At 45.1% G+C, this 20,947-nt stretch overlaps 1 protein-coding gene across 2 annotated transcripts in view; it reads left to right on the forward strand.

Moving 5' to 3' along the window:
* The window catches only part of chico (insulin receptor substrate 1 chico), a 47,869-nt gene that overhangs the window by 15,909 nt on the left and 11,013 nt on the right, over nucleotides 1-20,947 (forward strand). Inside the window, exons 7-12 of one of the 2 annotated variants that reach the window (XM_084589352.1) lie at nucleotides 3,167-3,271; nucleotides 7,398-7,469; nucleotides 8,418-8,524; nucleotides 9,223-9,363; nucleotides 9,916-10,197; nucleotides 11,937-12,052. In XM_084589352.1, coding sequence (XP_084445478.1) covers nucleotides 3,167-3,271; nucleotides 7,398-7,469; nucleotides 8,418-8,524; nucleotides 9,223-9,363; nucleotides 9,916-10,197; nucleotides 11,937-12,052 — 823 coding nt within the window. The remainder of the gene's footprint in view (nucleotides 1-3,166; nucleotides 3,272-7,397; nucleotides 7,470-8,417; nucleotides 8,525-9,222; nucleotides 9,364-9,915; nucleotides 10,198-11,936; nucleotides 12,053-20,947) is intronic. The other variant, XM_084589359.1, reaches the window with a different exon arrangement.

Consider the following 20,947-nt stretch of genomic DNA (forward strand, 5'->3'; position numbering starts at 1 on the left):
CCATGACCGGTGCAGCCATGAAGCTTCCGACTGCTCGAGGTGTGCCTTTGGCACGGCTATATTCCAGTCACATGCAGGGGACGTTTTGAAATCAGCATGGGCATTTATTTGCCTGTGCATTGCCTTGAAGGGCACCACAGCTATTTTAGAAACAGCAGAATTTGCGAACTGTGAAGGTAAGCTTGTATGGAAGGCTGAGCGGTGGTCTGCATGTGGATCATTCCAGTCTTGCCAAAGAGCTCTATCGATTAATCCGACACCTTGCTATTCTGTTGTGATTTTCATGGCATTGTGGTCAATCGCACTTTCTTACCTTCCTCGGTTACCATCGTAAATGACCACATTGAGCGATTCTCTGTGGTGATGCAGATGCCAACAAACTGTAGGTTGCTGCAGATGCGCATGCACACTTTCATACTTTGACGCAAGCGCACTCGTGCTTGCTTGTTAAACATCTTTGTTGACGCAATAAAAATCATTCATCCCTCTTTGCTAAGTACTGTTACTCGTTTCCAGTCAGTTGCAGCCATTCAAGTCATCGTTTGATATATTGGTCCTTTCATAGTCATGATGAGTCATGCCTAGTCATTGTAATCATTATCGCTCATTGCAAAATTTTGCTCGTTTCTGGTCAGTTGCGGCCATTTAAGACGCCGTTTGACGTATTATTCCTTTCGTAGTCATGATGAGTCATTCCTAGTCACTATAGTCATTACCACTCATAGTTAAGCATTTTTGCTCATTTCCAGTCAGTTTGCGGTCATTACAAGTCATCGTTTGTCATATTGGTCGTTTCCTAGTCATTAGCAGTCGTCATGCCTAGTCATTTTACTCATTTCCAATCAGTTCCAATCATTTCGTCTTCTTTTGACATGTTTGTTGTTTCGTAGTCATTATGAGTCTTACCTACTCATTGTAGTCATTCTCACTCATAGCTAAGCGTTTCATTTCCAATCACCTGAGGTCATTACAAGTCGTTTGACATATTGGTCGTTTTGTAGTCATTAGCAGTCATGATGAGTCATGCCTAGTCATTGTAGTCTTTACCACTCATTGCTAAGTATTCTTACTCATTTCCAGTCAATTACGGTCATTACAAGTCGTAGTTTGACATACTGCCAATTGCAAGTCATTATTAATCATCACTGTTAGTCATTAGCATTACTCATTAACAATATCGACGTCTGTAACTTCATTCATTACTTATCAGCATCAATCGTTTTCTTAATCTCACTCCTCACACGTCTGCTATTTTTGCTAAACGACCTAGCCTAGAAAGGCTTTCGCTTTAACAATGTTTCCGGACTCATGCAGGTTGCTGTAGCCTGGCATTCTGCCGTTCTAAGTACTTAAAGAAAAAAAACCTGAGCAACAAAACCCAGACGCGAATTACAGCAATCTCCGCACGCGCACTGCAGTGAAAGACGTCTGCGCTATGACTATTTAGAAGCTTGATGGCGAAGACGGGCCTCGGCGTACCATATGACCCATGCCGACCAATCAGTGGAGCAGCGGCGTGGGGAAAAGGTACTCTGAAAATTATCGAGTGACTCTACTCCTGCCGTGCTGGGTGCGCTGCGAGTGGCAAGCTGTGACCATGCGACAGTAATAAACCTTCTCGGATGTAAACTGATCTGCACGACTGCCTTTCCCATACTTCTATTCTGCATACTTATTTTCTTTCATTTTGATGATACGAATGTTCGGATATGAATTTTTTCGCGACACTGTGAGATTCCTATCACTGAGGTTCTACTGTATTTTCTATATTCAAAGAATACAAATTTTTCTCTGTCAGGTTAGTGGGTACTCGTGTTTTGAGCACGCAGAGTTTTGAAGCAATAATATATTGAACTGCTAAGAGTCACTCTCTGCATTCAGAAGTGAAGATAGCAATCTGTATGCTTTGCAGTCTGCTATGCTTTTATGGCTTACACGTCGTCAAGTTTTGTACATTTTACACTGACAAGAAAGCAGAAGGAGGGCTTTTTTGTCTTTCGAATTAATATATAATTTCCTAACTTGGAGTCAGAGAAAAAGCATTTAATTAAATTTACTGAAGAAACAGAAGCAGCTCTTTTTTTAGCCTCGTCAATATTTATTTTAAATCCATGACGCACCGCCGTGAGTTGTGTGTGTGCACAGCACTGTGTGAAAGCAATGCTGCACGAGAGGATTGCACTTGGCGCGACTTATGTCTCGACAGTGGAAGTGTCTCGAACCTGCGACATCATTTGCTACGGTCGGTATCAAAACATTGACAGGGTGCGCAATCTGAAAGAAATGAGTATTTCCTCATTAGCCTTGCTACACAAAATTAGTCTGCATGCGTATGCAATGAGTGAGGTGTGCCCTTTAAATTCCCTACACCCATGCAGAAGTGCAGATATATAGGCTCGTTGTGGGCTTGGTATCTCATAAACTCATATGGTGTGGTGTGGTATGGTGTGTGGAGCTGAATGTTCCGAAATGACTCGGACTATGAGTAGGTGACTTCTGGTTTCATTTTCTGAAAATCTGGCTGTCATTTTTTTTTTTTGGACTTATTTCAGAAAGCAGCTCTCATTTTTTCTTCAGCGGGCATCATTTTTCACAGCTGAGTTATCAGTTCTGATCTTGCGATATAAAATCCGGTCAAAAACGCACCTAGAATCTCTCATGAATTTTAGCCTGATCATTTGATTTCGCAGTAGTTAAATTAGAAATGATTATACTCATATATTCGGTTGCAACTCATCAATAAAGCGGAAAATACACCTCAAAAGCGACACTCCAGCCAATGCCATTTTGCCTTCATCCATATGTGGACACCGCAGCTGGGATACTGCTTTTGTTCGACCTCTCATAACTGAGGTTCGTTAAAAGCAATTGCAAGGCAGCACATATATTTTTTGAGGGGCATATTTATTGGGCTACCTCCGATCCTACGTGTTTGCCATGTTGCGCTCTGATATGTCGAAGCCTTGTTTTTTGTCAGTTGCCTGGCAAGAGCCCTGCTTTGGGGATTATGATTTTGTTGCTTTTCTTGTCTGATGTTGTTTTATTTCTTTTTTTATTTTTTGAGCATCTTAAGGCTTCTCAAAGCATGCGCCATTTTGGTGCATACACTTTTTGCCACCCGCTAAAATTGCTGCTGCCTGTCCTGCCCGTGGGTGGCAATTTGCAGTGGGCTCCCTTCTCGGACCCACACCGCTGAGTCAACGGCCAGGCCCCATAGCTCTTACGGGAGGACCTATTCGGTCTCCCCACCGTCTAACAACAACCCCATCACGTAGGTCCCAGAGTGCTTGGGAGTATGCTTGGATGTCTGTGTGTGTGTGTGCGGGTATTTGTGACCGTAGGTGGCGCCTCGCATGTAGGCTAATGTGCAGCATTTGTGCGTAAGCCAGGGAGGAACATGCAGTACACGAACACAGACAAGAGCTGCCCTCCAGTGTAACGCTAAAGTAGTATTCAAAATGTCATAATTTCAGGATTAAAAATCAGTCTTGTAATTTTAATAATGTGTAAGCATCATATATGGCATCATATGGTACCGTAGGATAGAGCGTCAAGGAAAGATGTGTAAGTGACAAAATGGTTGATGTGGTTTAATTGGGTAATTAATTAGAGCCAATAACAATAATAAATGGTTTGCAGAAAAGGAAAGGCGCAATGTCTGTCACACTTGTTCTATGGACACCTTAACCCCACTGTAAAGAAGGGGAGGAAGATGGGAGTGAAAGGGGTGCAGTAGTAAAAGGCTCCTTAGTAATCTCGACCACCTGGAGATCTTTAACGTGCACTGACATAGCACAGTACACGGATGCCTCTTTGTTTCGCCTGTTCGAAACTTAGAGCCACTTAAATGGTTCACAGGAAAGGAAACTCCCAGTATCTGTCACTCACGGAAGAGGAAGTAATTGGCATATCGAAAAAAAGAATGTTACCGTTGTATAGAGCATTAAGGAAAGGTGTGTGACGAAATGGTTGGTGTGGGTTGATTAGGTAATTAATTAGACAATTAAGGGGTTTACAGGAAAGGAAAGGCTCGGTATCTATCACTCGCGGAATCCTGCTGACACATCTCGCGGACAACACAGCAACGCTTAGGCTTACGCATTTCTCCAGTGCAGATTCTGCAGTGATCTCGGAAAATTTTTTAATTTGCCACAACTACTAGCCAAGCGCTGTATAAGGTTGCGTCTGCAGAAAAGGTTTGAAGAGGAAGTATTAGGTTTAGCACTTTACCTCATTTTCTGGTCCTGTCTTTTTGGTTCCTGGTTATTAAACTCAAGCTGATGCTAACAGCAAGGTTGTTGTTGGACAGGTCCCACGTCATGTTCGTCTCTTAAAATTGTAGCGTTTAGGTACAACTGCGATATGAAGTTGCTGTAAGATTTTTTTGGTGACAGTCAGTAGCTGCTGTGTTCCTTTGTGCGTTTTCCTCCTTGGTGTAAAACTTGCCATTCGCAATAATTTCGTGCTAGGCATTCAAGATACAAGAGCTGTTGTCAGAGTCCTGCTTTTTAATTATGTTCATTGGGCAGCTTGTAATACACTGCTCACTGTAGTTTTGGTGTAGGTAGGCACCTGTGTGATGCTGGATAAGGAATGTCCTACAGACCAAAGTTGAAGCATTTTAAATGCAGTCAAACCCACTTATAACAATATTGAAGGTCCATGGAAATATCATTGTTGTAACCGATAATTGTTATAACCTGGTTAGGCTGAAAAAACAAAGAAAACAAACCACATTTAATGAGGACGAGGTAGCTTACACTTTTTATTTCGTAGCGGGAAGAAACCTGTAATCCGTAAGCATCGTCTTTTTCACGGCAATCTGGCAGAAATCTTTCTGCAGGGCATCCAACTGCTGAACAAAGTGCAGTGGAAGGTTTTAGCAAAAACAAAGTCCCGCTGGGAGTCTGTCATTCTCAAAGCCTCCTGGTGAGGCGCCACCTATACAGGTTCCGGTTCTTCTTCGCCGTCGCTATTGTCACTTTCCTCCACGCCAGTGACTGCGGTGTCGATAGCCTCATCTGTCGGCTCTTCATCTGTCGCGACTGTATTAAGGGTATGTAAAAAAATTCGTCAAGTCCAGACGCGTCGTCATCACTGTAGATCAAAATTCGGTCATTGCTGTGTCAAAAAACGGTGTTACGCAGGAAGTATGCGAAGTTCTTCGCTTTCTGCGCTAGGATCAGGCCACTAATCGGCATGTTCACTGCACAGGTGTTCAAGAATCACTGGTAGAGTGTCTTTGTAGGCCCCCTGTCGAACCCTTTTCTGGTCGTCGTCCATTGCATGGGCAGCACTGACATCGGTTTCGTTCTCAATCTTGAGCACTTTGCGGATGATTGTCGATACTGTCAATTGCATCAGGCCGTACTTGCGCACCAAGTTGCACACTAATACGCTTTCCTTATGCTCACCTACAATGTTCCGCTTAACTTTAGCGGTATTGCCGTTCACTTCCTCTTCTGAGCTGGCTGTGTCGTGTTTCCTGAAGGAGAATCCCCTATTGCTGTTCATGGAAAATCCAGGGCCAGCAAGATTATGGCAATGATGATGGCACACTAGGATAACCACGCTAAAAAAACGTGCATGAACACTGGCTGCATGCCTGCCACAAAACATGCGCAGCTGCAGAGTGGGGGCCTGGACAAAGCAAATAGGGGAGGATAGTGCAATGCATCACGGTCAGCGCACCCTCAGAATAGACTGCTCCACCGTGCAGAGGGAAAGACGACGCAAGTTTCCTAGGCCACAGGTGGTCTCGAGGGGAAGTGCCCAAAGCTCTCCCTCCAAACGGCAGTGCCTGGCAGCGCCTTATGTCTTGCCTCCTCCTCCTCCACGGGAGGAAGTGCTCCGTCCTGCCCCGCGTCTGTGTGGCATGCAAGCTTGCCCGGCACACCTGACCAACGTATTGGCTCAACACGCTGTGTCCCTTTTAATCGTCGCTGCATCGGCGTTGTTGACGTCTCCACGTACGCGCGCGCTTTTGTGGTCTCCACGTTTCCGCATTTTTGTTGACTTTCAGAACCATATTTGATTGTCTTAACAGTATAATATGACACTGTTGTAAAAAGCAGTTTATTTCACCGTAGAGCACATGGAAAACCTGATGGAGCAGTGGCTGCCCATTGCTACATCCAATATATTGTTAAAACCAGTATTGTTATAAGTGGGTTTGACTGTACTGCAAATGTTAACGTTTCTGCAGGGCAGGTTCTATTCCACTGCTGACCAGCTTTGTTGCTATGTATTTTAACACTTTTCATGTAGACAACATCACCCAATTAAAATATATATATATATATATATATATATATATATATATATATATATATATATATATATATACTATAAATAAACTTGAGAGCTTGTCAGGTAGCTTCAGGTAGCTTGCCTAAAACTTCTTGTCACTATTATATTTCATCCAGCGAGGTGCAGTATAGAAGTAGTTTGAAAACTGACAAATAACAAAAGATATGTATACCACGGGGTAATAACCTATTGGAGTGTGATGCTTCTGAGAGTAGAATGTCTACAAACTCACAACCTGTGAAAGAGCGTCATTCACTAAAAAAATGTTAACAAGCAGTTTTTTTAAGGTGCATTTTTTCTTGTGACATCTCATTAACTCTCAGATTAGTTATGCCAAGCCATACTGTAATGCACAGGTGTATCCGAAACCATTCCCATTTTAATTAAAGAAGTTTTTAAATATACGGCGACGTGTCTAACTGATAGCTTGCATGAAACAGCGGTGTTTGTGGATCTGTGGAGTCGCCTCCTAGTGCAAGAAATTCCCTGGAATAAAGTGATTTTGATTTTATTTGGTTAATTGATAATTCTGCAGCCATTTTGTTGGAAGCACTCGGCTGATGCCCTGTATGAGACCACCATGTCCCCATCCGTGGGTTCAGTGTAATCAGAAAGCGTACCTGTTTTGGCAGCTTCCTACCTTTCGTTTGCATTTCTGAGATAGATCACTTTTTTTTTAGTGGGCTGTAATATGCGTTTAGAGTGCCATTACAACCTTTACTGGAATAGTTACTTGGAGCATAACAAAAAAGGCTTGTAAATGCAGGCACTACCAAGGTGAAGAAAGGAAAATGGTAGGGATAGCGCTAACAGAATGGAAGAGAGCAAGGTACATTAGGGAAGAAAAAGTGGAAAGCAGGCAATTATTCTTAGTGAGGGCAGGGACACCAAGATGCAGCAGAAATTGATATAGGCAGGCGAGATAACCAGATTTACAGGAATAGTGCAGTATTAACTGGAAAGTAGGGGCCTTTGTCCTGCTGCCACATTAGCTGTATATCAACCCAGTTGAAGTTGCTTTTGTGTGGGAATTTTTTTCAACTCTGTTGCAAATTTAGGGATGCTCAAAACGCTCTTCTTTGTTACAGGGTTGGTTCATTTGACAGTACAAGTAGTGTGCTCTCTGCTGATGAGACGGACGGACAAACCGAATACTTCAAGTGAGTCTACATTTTAATGGAGATACAATTCCACAAGCTCATATTAAGGGATTAACGATTGATTAGGAAGATGCATGCATATAAAAAGGATGGATCAGCAAGGGGAGCGCCGAGAGGAGCTATTAACGTGGCCGTGTTCCACCCTTAAAACAGAGCTCGACGCTCCCCTAAATTTTTGTCTGGACATTTTCCGTTGTATGTAACACCTTTCTTCGGATGTCAAAGGAGGACTCGTCTGGTGAAGTTTTAATAAGAGCTATTGCAGGGAAAGAGGAAAAAAAAAAGCAGGGACGACAAAAAAGGGTATTATTTTATTTTTTTATTTAAGCATACTGTAAGCCTTGGTAGGCTCTTACAGGAGTGGGTGAGTTGATGGGACCGTTATACAAAATGAAAAACATCAGAAACACAAAAAATGGAAAACATACGCACTGCAACACTCTAACGGGCATTCAATTTGTCGTATATGAAGCACTGTAAAGAACCGCGAAGCGACACAATAATAGAACACGTTAGACAATAGGTACTAATAAGATAAAATCCTAAACTGAACATTCGCAGTGAATAACGAAACACATTTTAGGAACGATTTTTTTTTGTTTACACCATTTGCTTCTCAAAATATGACTCAACATTTTTAAGAAAAATATCAAGGCAGATATCGTCCATAAATTCATGTGGCAGCCTATTCCATTCTTCAATAGCTGAAGGAAAAAATGAAAATTTGTATGCGTCGCATCGAGCTGGGATGGGTCTGATGCACTTCCTAAGCAGTCCACTGTGATGCAGTGTTTTTTTTTTTTCCTTTTTATTCGTGCAGCGCTGTGAGGTATCTGGCATGGGACAGCAGGAATTAGTTTCTTTTGAAATTATGTGGTGCAATATGTTTTAAGTTTCATTGAAATGTCTGCCTGATCACTGAAAAATGGCAAATGTCCTTGCCTACAGCCGATACAGCCACTCACTGCCAATGGACATCTTGGCTGGACCAAAGGAGCCAACCATCAAGGAAGAAGCTGGTCTCGATGAATACCTGATGATGTCGTCACCAGTAGGTTCGTATTGTTTGACTGTGCTCGCATCTTTGCTGAAGCAGAACTGCTGAGTTGCTGTTAGTTTTGGCAAATATTACTAGTATTTTCTATTAGTTTGCAGTGATGTTTAAGTAATGTGCAGATCAGATGTCTGAACAAATGATGTACATATCTTTACAGTCGCTCTTGTCGTAGTGTCTCGATGATATAAGGCTGAGCCTAGACCATGTTGGACATCTGGGAGTTGCTCAAAGGTCTGCAGACCATAGCAGTGCTCTTTGAATCCCCAAAGTACTAATAAATATGCCTCAGCCTCGTTTCTTTCTCCTTTTTTTACGCGCTTTATTTTGGAGCCTGCCAAAGCAAACTGTTCACTGTACAACCAGTCATTGCAGTGTTTTCTAATTATTATTTTTTTGAGGGACTGTGTGCGCATTCGTATGTTGCGTTATGTGTGATTAAATGCACTCCATGATGTCCACTGGGGTTGCATTTCACAGGTACTGGGTGTGGCTGTGTGTCTGCCTGTGAGCTCTTACAACATATTTTGTGTCGGAATTTATGTGATAGTCATTTTCTTTTCGCATCAATACACGTGTATTTATTTGCGTGAGCTTTTTACCTGCCCTGTGGGCCTAAATAACAAGCTTGTTGGAAGAGCTGACAGTCATATGTCCTGATTTTAGGTTCAGTCGCTTTTCTATTTCTGATGCATGCAGGCAGCAGCAAAGGATCCCATTATTCACGCCCAACAACCCTTGGCAGCAGCCTCAGCACGCACCAGCCAGCAAACATATCCGAGTCCAGTGACTACCTAAAGATGTGCATGTCCCCAGCGTCAGCTGTTCCTGAAGGAAATGGCACGTACCCAACCTCTCTCGCAAGTTCTGGGAAATGCGTTCAGTTGTTTCTTTCAATTTCTGCACAGATTTTGAGAAATGGCTGTATTGTACTTTGTCTTGTAGTTCTGATATAGCGAGGAATGTCAGTCAAGCTTAGTTCTGGGATTGTTGCTATGTAAACATTTACAGCTAAGCCCGAACATCGAATTTGAAGGGTCTTGGAACACATTTTGATATATTGATATCTTAGTGTGTGATAAATGGCAATAGATGAGCTTGTCTTTAACCTATAAGCAAGCCTGCATTGCACTGGTACAATGTGTTGCCACATCGCTGCATCACATCGCTGTGTACTAGCTACTGTTATCATAAGGTGTCTAATCCTGTTAAAAGTACACTTAATACCCTGCTCACTTATCTCGAATATAATGCAGGATGGGTTTGAGACTCAATGAAAAAAAAAAAGTAGTATTAAGATTTTGATGTGATCAAGTCAACTACTGCTGAGGGGTATTTGCTATATTGGCTGCTTGCTGACTTTGCGTGGTGCTACTCTGACCTCCTTCATAGGAGATGGCTACATTCCAATGAGCCCTGTGGGCTCAATGAGCCTGAGCAGTTCACTGGAGAAAACTACAGTGCCGTCATCGACTGACATGGGGTACCTGTCGATGGAGCCTCAGGGGGCTGCAGCAGCAGCTGCTGCTGCCTGCACGACCGTGCGGCCGGTGAGCCATGCCACCTGTTCATCTCCGACAGTTGTGCACTCTGGCTTTCCCACTGCGGCCCTCTCGGTGCCCACGTCTGAGTACATGGACATGGCACCCCTCTCTTCATCGTTGCCCAAATCTGGTAGGTATTGCGTGTACAGTGGACATACTCTAATGTGTAGGCTGGTGGCACATGGGACAAGGGTAATAAGGTGATTGACAAAAAGAAGACATGGAAATGAATTCAGGTAGCCATTCATTGGAAAGTATATAATAGAGACCCTATAAGTGAAACATTGAGTGTTGCAATGCTTTATGCAAACTGTAACATCCTTGCACCATGGGACAAGGGTGATAAGGTGGCTGATAAAAAGATGGAAATGAATTTAGGTAGCCACTCATTGGAAAGTATATAATAGAGATCCCATAAGTGAAACATTGAGTGTTGCAGCGCTTTATACGAACTGTAACATCCAAGTATCTTCAAGTGAGCCGCTCAACTCTCCTTCTCGCTATGCCACGTACCATGAATATTCACCAGATGGCGCCACTAGTATCACACAAAAGCATCATCTTTTGGGTTATCGATGCTGCAGCTGATGCGCATTTGGAATTAATTCTGATTGAATCTCTGATTTGAATCATACAAACGGATATTGAAAGTGGTAGACGGTCGAATGCAATCTGTGTGCCAAATTTCAATGCAAATAAGCGAGTGGTTTAATCAATACAAGCATTTACTGTTTCCATAAAATATTGCAACACCCACTAGTCATGGTTGTCAACTAGGCCTAACAGTACAACAAACGAGTCACCTTTTATAACCCTGTTTGTGCAAAGCCGTTAAAGTTATGTATCATATCACCATAGGCTCAGCAAACATCCCTTGCACAAAATCTAATAATGTCCAGGGCACTGTGACATGAGATCTGAGCTTGCTTCGTGCTTTATGGAGCCTGAACAAGATTGTCTATGTGACCTGTAGCATTGAAACCATACCCTGTTCTTGCTTCAAGTGTCTAAGTTGCCAGCGATCAATGCCAGAATCAAGCGAAACACAAAGTGGCACAGAGCACCTAAGACTGACACACATTGTGACGTACCAGCACAAATTTGTTCTGCACACCCTTTAGTTCGCTCCATGACCAGAGCTTTTCCTCTCTCTCTCTCTTTTTTAATTGTCTAGTGTCAAATTTATAGAGATCTTAACTTCAGCATGAAAGCAACTACATAGCGAACGTGTACACTGTATGGAAAACTTTAGATACCATATTTACTTGCATAATGCTCGCACTTTTTTTCCGTGAATAATTGATGTGAAGTTGGGGGGGTCCGATAATGATGCGGGAAAATTTTTGGGCAAAGGTTTTGGAGCGCTAAAAGCAAATTTAAATTGATGTGAATCGGTATACTTAGGCCAGCTATTGTAAATATAACCAAAACATTAATTTCAAGCAGGCCTTACCTTTGGTATAAAAGTACAAGGTCACCAAAAGCACGAATTGTTATATTCGCACGCACACAGCCTCATTATCACTCCCCGCGTTCCATGGTATAATGTTCACAGCAGACCATAGTTATATTCTTGATCAGAGACTTTATCCGAGTCCGTGTCGACACTGCAATCGCTGTCACCAGTAACATACTGTCAGCTGCAAAAGTTTACTGTATCTCCAGCGTGTGGCAGAGCAACGAAAAACTACACTGCTGCGCCACTTGCCGCAACTGAGCCCGATGATGAGGCTAAAGGAAGTTACGTCCGAAACAGACTTTTCGCCATCAAGCATGTCTTTTCTTTTTCAAGCATGTTGTTCTTTTTGGTGTGGTTAAACTTCCTTCGAATGTACACTAATGCTTCCTTTCGCTGTTTTGTTTGTCCAGTTGGGGAAAGCTGCACAGACTTCAGTGGCAGTTGGTGCTCAGCACACAGCCTTCAAGATGTGCCAAGTTCAGCCTCTCCACTTTCAGCTAGTTTTGAAGGATTTCACTTGGACAAGGTAAGTGTTCTCATTTTAGAATTAGTGTCATAGTTTGCTGCTGTTGCCTAGAAAATAAAAGGGAATAAAAAAATGGTGGGGTTTTGATGTGGTTAAACCGAATTGGCGAGCAAAAGCTGTTTTGCTTTGTTTACTTATTTTGAACTAGTACTCCTGTGCTAAAGCATTCATCCTTATAAATATTATGGGTGGGGAGGACTTAAGCTTTGCCTTAGAAGTGTGATGCGATAGCGGCTTGTGGCCCCTGGGGTGCTTCTGCATTGAGAAATTGACATACAGTAAAAGCTCGTTAATTCAAATTCCACGGGGCCGCCAGGCCAGTTCGAATTAACCAAAATTCGAACTAATGAAAGTGAGCAAAAATGAAGGCGTTTGATGCCCGGAGGGCACGAAAAACATTTATTTAGCAAAAAAGTCTGTTATCATCTTCTGCTTCTTCTCTCTGAGGGCTACCGTACTCACTCGGTCTTCTAGCATGCGAATGCGACGCAGGGAGTCTTCTTCCCCCTCTTCAAAGCTGAAGAAAAGGCGCGCGACATTCAGCGCTCCCATAACTTCTGCCGCGGATGGACGCACGGGCTCTTGCTCCTCGTCGTCGTCCTCGTCTTCTGCCTCTTCTGGGACAGACTGCTCCCCAACAATTTCAGCGACAATGTCCTCATCACTTAGGGCACCGCACACTGCTGCATCGCTGTCTACTCCAACGTAATCATCAAAACTGACGTCCTGCAGCACAGCACGCACAGCCGCAGGCAGAGGCTCCGGACTCCCATCGTCGCCACTTTCTTTCATACTTCCGGCAGCAAAGCCACAGTGGTGGAAGCAGTTTGCAATTGTGGACGGCGTGACCTGCTCCTATGCACGCACCAACATGTGCATTGCTGTGAGCAATGTGATGGTGCTGGTCTTCTGGTTTCCAGTGCACAAAGTCATGCGCTCGATCATGTGGCGCCTATAGAAACATTTGATGTTTCTGATCACCCCCTGATCCATCGGCTGCAAGGCCGCAGTCGTGTTGGCGGGCAAAAAGACGAGCCTTGTGGCTTTCAGCTCGGCGTCGACTTTGTGTGCCGAGCAGTTATCCACAATGAGGAGAACTTGACGCTTCCCTAGCTCCATCCTCCGATCGAATTTCAAGAGCCATTTTTTAAACAATTCGCCCGTCATCCACGCCTTGCTGTTGGCGGAGTATTCCGTCGGCAGCGTCCTAATGTTCTTGAAACATCTAGGCTTATGTGCCTTGCCGACAACAAAAAGAGGGACCTTCTCCGTCCCGGTCATATTAGCGGCGACCAGAACAGTAATCCGCTCTTTTCTTCGCTTGCCGCCAGCGCAGCTGTCCCCTTTAAATGTTACTGTTCTGTCGGGCTGGAGCTTATAAAACAAAGCCGTCTCATCAGCATTGAATATATCATGTGCCGAGTAGCTTTCTAAGTACTGCTGCAGAGCACCGCTTCACCACGTGGCACAAGTTTCTGCATCCACTTCTTTGGCTTCTCCAGACAACACCCGGAAGACAAGATTATGTCTGTCTCTAAAGCAGTGAAACCATCCTTCGGAGGCGACAAAATCTTCCACATTCAAGCGCAGGGCGAAATCGGCCGCCTTCGCCATGATAATTGGGCCGCTCAGTGGAATGTCAGCGCTTCTCATTTCTTTCACCCACGTGATCACAGCGGTCTCAATTTCCGGATACTTGGCTAACTGAAGCCTTTTTCTGTTGCTGGCGAAATCTTCGGCTTCATAGGCATCCTCGATGGCCTACCTATTTCGGACGTACGTCGACAACGTGCTTGGTGGAATCCTGTGCTTTTTCGCGATTTCCACTTTGCTGGCCTTCCGTTCATCCACCTCGCGTAAAATAGCCACTTTCGCCTTCACCGTCTTGGCACAGTATTTCCCACGCGAACACATCTCGCGGACACAAGCTCACAACAGGCGACGTGCAAAACGAGGGCTCACGAAATGCAACACGAAACCGTGGTCGATAACACTAAAACGTCGTTCCTCGAAGGAGTCGCGGCAGGAAAGACTGTTTAGTACTTGTTCCAGCACCCTAGCGGCGCCCCGATGGTCGTGCCATCTATCGTTCTGCCGTGAAAGCTTCCAACGATGGTTTTTAACAGCGCCGCTTGGCGGCGCGCAGTTCGAATTATGGGTGGCGGCGCCAATTTTTGAGTGAATTAACGAGCTGTTACGCGCATAGACTTCTATGCACTGCGGACCGGACCACGATGACTATTTCGAATTAACGAGTTGTGAATTAACGAGCTTTCACTGTTTACGCACAGTTTTTCTCTAGAACGCAGAGGCGCCATGTGTTTTGGCAACGACATATTGGGTCTTGAACTTTCGTTGTGGCCACCGCTTTTCAGCATTACACGTTTTCAACGACGTTTTTTTTTACTCATCCTTGAAAGCTTTCCCTCAACCTCTAGGGTACGGGAACGGTGATGGCTTTTTGGAACAACGAGCCCAATATGTTCTCATGTAAAATCTGATTAAGGTAGAGAGAAATCACTTTATTGTATAGGTCGGGAAGGGGATGGGGAGGCCAGGGCAAGGGAGGCTAGGTTGAGACCCAAGGGGTTGAAAACTTTTAGGAGTCATCTATGCGGCATTGATGAAATGACACGATTCACATTCCTGTCTTTTAAAAGATGGCAAACCACAATATTTTGGCCTAATGTACTCTGTTGCTAGGTCAGGCTTCAGAGAAAAGCCAGCTTTTGCAGTTTTGGTCGTGGCAGAGAGACTTTCCCCTCTAAGTATAGGCACTGCAAACATTAGCGCGCTGTGAAACAACTTTAAAAAGGGTCAGGGTCAGCTTCTTGTCTGTTATTATTTTCTGGAAACAAGGATCCTGGCATAGAAATGCAGCCTTCAAAGAGCGTCCTCCAGGACCTTGACATATTGCATGTACTGGCAGCCTTGAGGCTTCGTAAGTGGAGGGGTGTAATCCTCCCCCCCCCCCCCCCCCTCCCGATTTGATGAATCTTGTTTGGAAAGTATGATGGCCTGAATCGCAGTGCAGCTGTAAGCCAAGTCCACATTTTGGGTCGGAATTCCTGGGAAGAATGAAGCACTATTTTCCTAGGTAGTTTTGAGGGGCTTTTTTTGGTGGTATGGAACAAGCATGGGTTTGTGTACAAACATGTGGTCCTTCAATTCATTTTAACCAGACAGCATGCGAAGCTGCTTCGAAGAGGCTTTTTCGGACATTTGCCATTATTGTGGTTTTATTTTATGTTTTCTCTTCATTTGGGTCCTGCTGTTATTAAGTGCACAACACTGGCAGAAAGAAAAAGGATGGAAGCAACAAATTGATTTCTTCTCTGCCTGTACTTCTTTTGTGTAGTTTGTGGTAGCATAATGCACTTTATGTTAAAATTGCCGTTAGCCTTAATTTCATTTGTTACCTCTCTTTCTGGTACTTCTCTAATAGTTGAACCTCGATATAACGAACCTCGATAGAACGAAGTTCGCGATGCAACAAACTTTTTTTGTTTCAGTTTCTTGTTTCCATTAAAATGCATGTGTTTTTTCCCTCGATTTAACGAAGTGGTTTTGCACCGGAGTTTCGATGCAACAAAGTTTTTGCGAGCAAAGAAAAACTATTTTGGAAAAACTCCGCCATTTTGTAAAGTAAATTCAAATTTTATTTTGTAAAAACGTGTTTGTAGAGGAGAATGTTTCCCCACTGCGGCGCCCCGGGCGCACAGACGTGTAAACAGTGCCCCCTCTGACGTTTCCACGTCTTGAGCAACCTTGTCAATCCAATCCAATCCAAGCCTAGAGCATCTCGTTGTTGGCACGGGAAGGCACGCTGCGGCAGTCGTTTCCTTCTCTGATCGTGGTGCTCTTTTGTGCAACAATGAGTGGTGCGCCCCGGAAGAGGAAAGTGCTTTCTCTTGATCTTAAAGTTAAAATGATCAAGGAAGTAGCCGCCGGCGAGAAGAAAAAGAAAGTGGCGGACAGGTACGATATATCGCTGAGTACCCTTTCAACCATTTTAAAGGCGAAGGACAGCGTAATGTGCGCTGTCAGCGACAGCGGCCTGAGTGTGAAAAGGAAGAGGCTGAAAGCGGCTACGTATGGCGACGTGGAGAAAGCCACATTCACGTGGTTCATGGAAATGCGCGCTAAGAACATGCCTCTGAGTGGCGCCATACTTCAGCAGAAAGCCCTGGACTTTGCAAGTGTGCTTGGGTGCGATGAATTTAAGGCTAGCAGCGGGTGGCTACAACGTTTCAAAGAGCGCCACAATATCGTTGGCAAAGCAATCAGCGGTGAAAGTGCGGAGGCGAATGCCATTGGAGCTGCTGATTGGCTTCGTGACCGCGTTCCAGACATTCTCGCCCGCTATGACATCGCGGACATTTATAACGCCGATGAAACGGCTTTATTCTATCGCCTTTTGCCGAAGAGGACCTTGGCTCTGAAAAATGAACGTTGCCATGGCGGCAAACAGAGCAAGCAACGTCTGACTGTGTTGCTATGTGCGAACATGGACGGAACGGATAAACGCAAGCAGCTAGTTATCGGAGTTAGTGGAAGACCACATTGTTTCGCTGGAAGGGTGATGCCCGTCAAGTACGTCAGCAACACAAGGCGTGGATGACACGAGCCCTGTTCAGCGACTGGCTTAAAGAGCTGGATGAGGAAATGGGCCAGCTGAAGAGAAAAATCTGCCTTCTCCTGGACAACTGTTCAGCGCATCATGTTGACATGGAGCTGTCAAACGTCGACTTGGAATTTTTTCCCGCAAGTTGCACATCTCTAATCCAGCCATTGGATCAAGGTGTAATGAACAGCGTAAAGTGTGCTTACAAGAAGCGCATGATCGAGAGAATTTTGCTCAACATGCGCTTTAAACGGGACACCAAGATTGACGTGTTTATGGGCATTGAAATGCTATCTGCGTCCTGGCAGTCTACGAGCAAGGAAACTATAGTAAACTGCTTTAGAAAGGCTGGCATAAAAGCTGTGTGCGACTCTTTGGATGCGGCAGACAACGATGAAGCGAGCGAAGGAGAGACGCCTGCGCAGTCAGATTTCGCTGATGCGTGGCAGCAGCTGAGCGACGAAGGCGGCGTTCCCGAGGACGTAAGCCTTACAGACTTCATCACCAGTGATGAAAATGCTGTCACAACAGAAGAACTGGACGACAGCGCAATAATCGAAAGCGTTCAAGAAAAAAAGTTGTAGAGGACGGTGATGACATCGACCAAGGCACTGAGGAGGCAACGCAGGCGCCTACAGCAACAGAAGTGCTCAACGCCATAGACATTTTGCAGAGGCATACCGGCGCGCAAGAGCACGAACAAGCATTGGTAGCGGTAGCCACCTATGAACGCCTCATTACGCCGACGCTCATGAGCAAACGTCAGGCAAAAATAACAGACTTCATGAAGTGATTTGATGCAGTCATGAAGTCAGTTGCCTTTTGCAAAGATTTGACAATAAAGATTCTTGGTTTTCGAACTCGCGTCAATCTCGCCCGGTCGCGGTGGCTCTACGGCGCTGTACAGCTGATCCAGACGCGGCGGCCGCGTTTCGATGGAGGCGAAATGCAAGGCGCCCGTGTATTGCGTGACGTAACGCAGGTTAAACCCCATGTGGTCGTAATTTTCGGAGCCCTCCGCTACGCCCTGTCCTGTGAAGTTACAGTTGACAGTCAGTAAATCACGCCCCGCACCGCATGCGCTGCACAATGCCAGCCAAACCACCTGCGCTATTTTGCGGGGTCTCCTACTTGCACGTCTCATTCCCATCAGCCCCCGCGAGAGCACGTGATGGATCGCATTGTTGCTTGACGCCATTAATGGATTTCCGCGCCGCTCGGTTTCGTTTTCGGTGATACCGCACGCTTCGTGACGTCTTCGCAGCAACACGCGAAGCTCGCTTTAATTTTTCAATGGCGGCATTTGTCTCCATCTCTCAGTCAAGATTTAAAGATGCCCGCAATTCGCTGAGAAAACACTGTAAGGTAATGGGTAACAAAGTGCACGGCACCGCGGGGAGCAGCTCGGCTCTACAGAAAATTTCAACTGAAGCAATATTTTGAGATTTGCGATTTCGAGGCAACGAAGCTTGACTGACCTACTATTGCCCCCCGCAGGGGGCACCTGTTAAAGCAGGTGTTTGTGTGTTTTGTGCGACACCACGGACCCCGAGCACCCACGCTTAGCCGTGCGTGGCATCGTCGTGTCTGGGGAAAAGGGGATCCTGGTGGTTGAGCCGATGCCGAGTGTTTGGACCCTTAAGGCCCCTCGGTGGAGGCAACACACCACTTTGGCCCACGCTTCTCGTAGACGGCACCTTCGGGCTGACCCACCCGGGGGAAATCGGCAGTCGCCTTTTCCTATCCTCCCCTTCATCTTTCACGTTCCTATCTTCTATCCTACAACTCTCCTGTCCTCTACTCTCTTCCGGTTTTTCCTTACTTCCAGGTGGCGAGGGTTAACCTTGTGTGGCTGACTACCCTGAGTTACGCCATATTAGGTTATAGTTACGGTGTACAGCTGACGTGGACAGGACTTGCCTGCCAATTCCTGCCCCGTCCCCTCGTTGGGCTCCATGGTGGGTGGCTGGCGCCGCGGCCGAACATCATACATTATTTATGGCTTCCTCCTCCAAACAAACTGATCGCCTTTCCAAGAAAAGGCGGACCGATGTATCAGCCCAGTTCTTTTCAGCAAAGCATGACACTTTCCCTAAATATCATGTGATCCACAGTGAAAGCCCTGCCAAACAAGCTCGGCTAATATCCCCCTTTGCAGTATCTAGGTCTCTCACAACCATACTAGGCCCAGGATACAAAGTTAGTAAACTGGCTAGCGGGGATCTCCTGCTTGAGCTGCAAAGCAAACTCCAGTACAGCAACCTTCAGCAACTTACAACATTTGGGGATATCCCAATAACGGTCAGTGCTCACAGATCCTTGAACACAGTCCAAGGCGTGATATCAGAGAATGACTTCCTGTCACTCACCGAAGAAGAACTTCTAGAAGGCCTTTCTGAGCAAAATGTAATCGGTGTACACAGGATCAAAATCCGGAAGAACAACCAAGAAATACCAACAAAGCACATAGTTCTGACTTTCAACTCCAGCAAACTCCCTGAATCCATTGAAGTCGGTTACATCAAAGTAGACATCCGGCCCTACATTCCAAACCCTAGACGTTGTTTCAACTGCCAAAGATTCGGTCATGGCTCCCAGAGCTGCCGTGGCCGACAAACATGTGCAAAATGTGCCTCAAATGAACACAAATCTGACGAGTGTGAAGCTGCGCCACACTGCGCAAACTGTGCAGGTGAACACGCCGCGTACTCACGGTCATGTCCTTCTTGGAAGAAGGAGAAGGACATCATTACCATAAAAGTCAAGGAAAACATAACGTTTAAAGAGGCACGACAGCGATATCTTGTTAAACAGGGCACTTTTTTGTTCACAGCCAAACCGAACTATTCCAATGTGGTGGAGCATGGGGGCAGCACACCACAACAGGATTTGGTCTCCGCCGAGGGTAAGCCTCAGGCAGGGCCATCCTTGCCCCAGGCAGAAGCAGCGAAAGCTGCCCTGCCATCGCAGAAACAGGGCACACTGGCCCCACAGCCAACAGCCCAAAAGGCTTCTCCCCCAGAAGGGAAGCCTGCAAACAACACTCCTAACTCTCCCCAAACGTCCAAAGCCCCTGAGGCAATGGACACAACCCCTTCCTCGTCCACGCTGCAGCGGCGGCATAACTCTCTAGAAAGAAAACGGAGAGAAAAACCTCGTATAACAGGACCAGAAAAACCTGAAACCTAAATTCAGGTACATTCCAAAAAAAAAAAAAAAATGGTGTTCCTCATACACTGGAACTGCCGAGGTCTCATAAACAATTACAACGATATAAAAGACATTTTACATTCATTTTCTCCTGTAGCCCTTTGCCTACAGGAAACTAACTTAGGACCACACCAAAACATTTTAAAAGGACACAACGTTTTTCGCTGCGACCGAAAAGAAGCAAATAGGTTATCTGAAGGTGTCGCTATTGTAGTGCAGAATGGAGTAGCAACACGTGAAATTAGCCTCAAAACCAAGTTCGAAGCTGTTGCTGTCTCTATCATTCATTATAAAACAATAACTATATGCTCACTGTATCTCCAACCGCACCTAACTGTAACCCTTCATGATCTGGAAGAGCTTTTAGAACAACTGCCAGAACCATATCTGGTTGTTGGAGATTTTAATGCGCACTCCACTTTTTGGAGAAGCGATCAGACAGACACTAGAGGTCGTATATTAGAGGATTTTATATTATACAATGATGTCTGCCTGCTAAATACAGGAAAGCATACATACTGCTCCCCAAGCACGGGGAAAATGAGCGTTTTAGATTTATCATTTAGCTCCCCATCAATTTTTACTGATTTTAAATGGGACGTCTTTGACAATCCTCTAGGAAGTGATCATTTGCCTGTCATTATCAGCCTAACACCCTCACCCTCCATCACTCTAAACAAACCCAAGCGGTGGAAGCTGCACCTTGCGAACTGGGCTCTATTCCAGTCTGAAGCCAGCCTGGAAAAGGTCTTTTCCGAAAAACTCAGTGTTGACGAGATAAATGAAAAATTTACGGCCTGCATCATTGACGCAGCACTTGTAGCTATACCACAGTCTTCAGGAGTGGTACTGAAAAATCGCAAAGTCTGGTATTCTCAGGAGTGCAGAGATGCAAAGAAGAAACAAAACAAAGCTTGGGGAACCTTTCGCAGGTACCCTACAAATGAAAACCTCGTAAAATTCAAACAGGCGAAAGCTAGGGCACGGTACATCCGCCGAAACGCTGAGAAGGCTTCTTGGCAAAAATACATATCATCAATAAATAGCTCAATCACATCAAA

The sequence above is a fragment of the Amblyomma maculatum genome, chromosome 1 (assembly GCF_055883805.1).
Source record: "Amblyomma maculatum isolate TAMU_Amacu chromosome 1, ASM5588380v1, whole genome shotgun sequence".
Lineage (NCBI taxonomy): Eukaryota > Metazoa > Arthropoda > Arachnida > Ixodida > Ixodidae > Amblyomma > Amblyomma maculatum.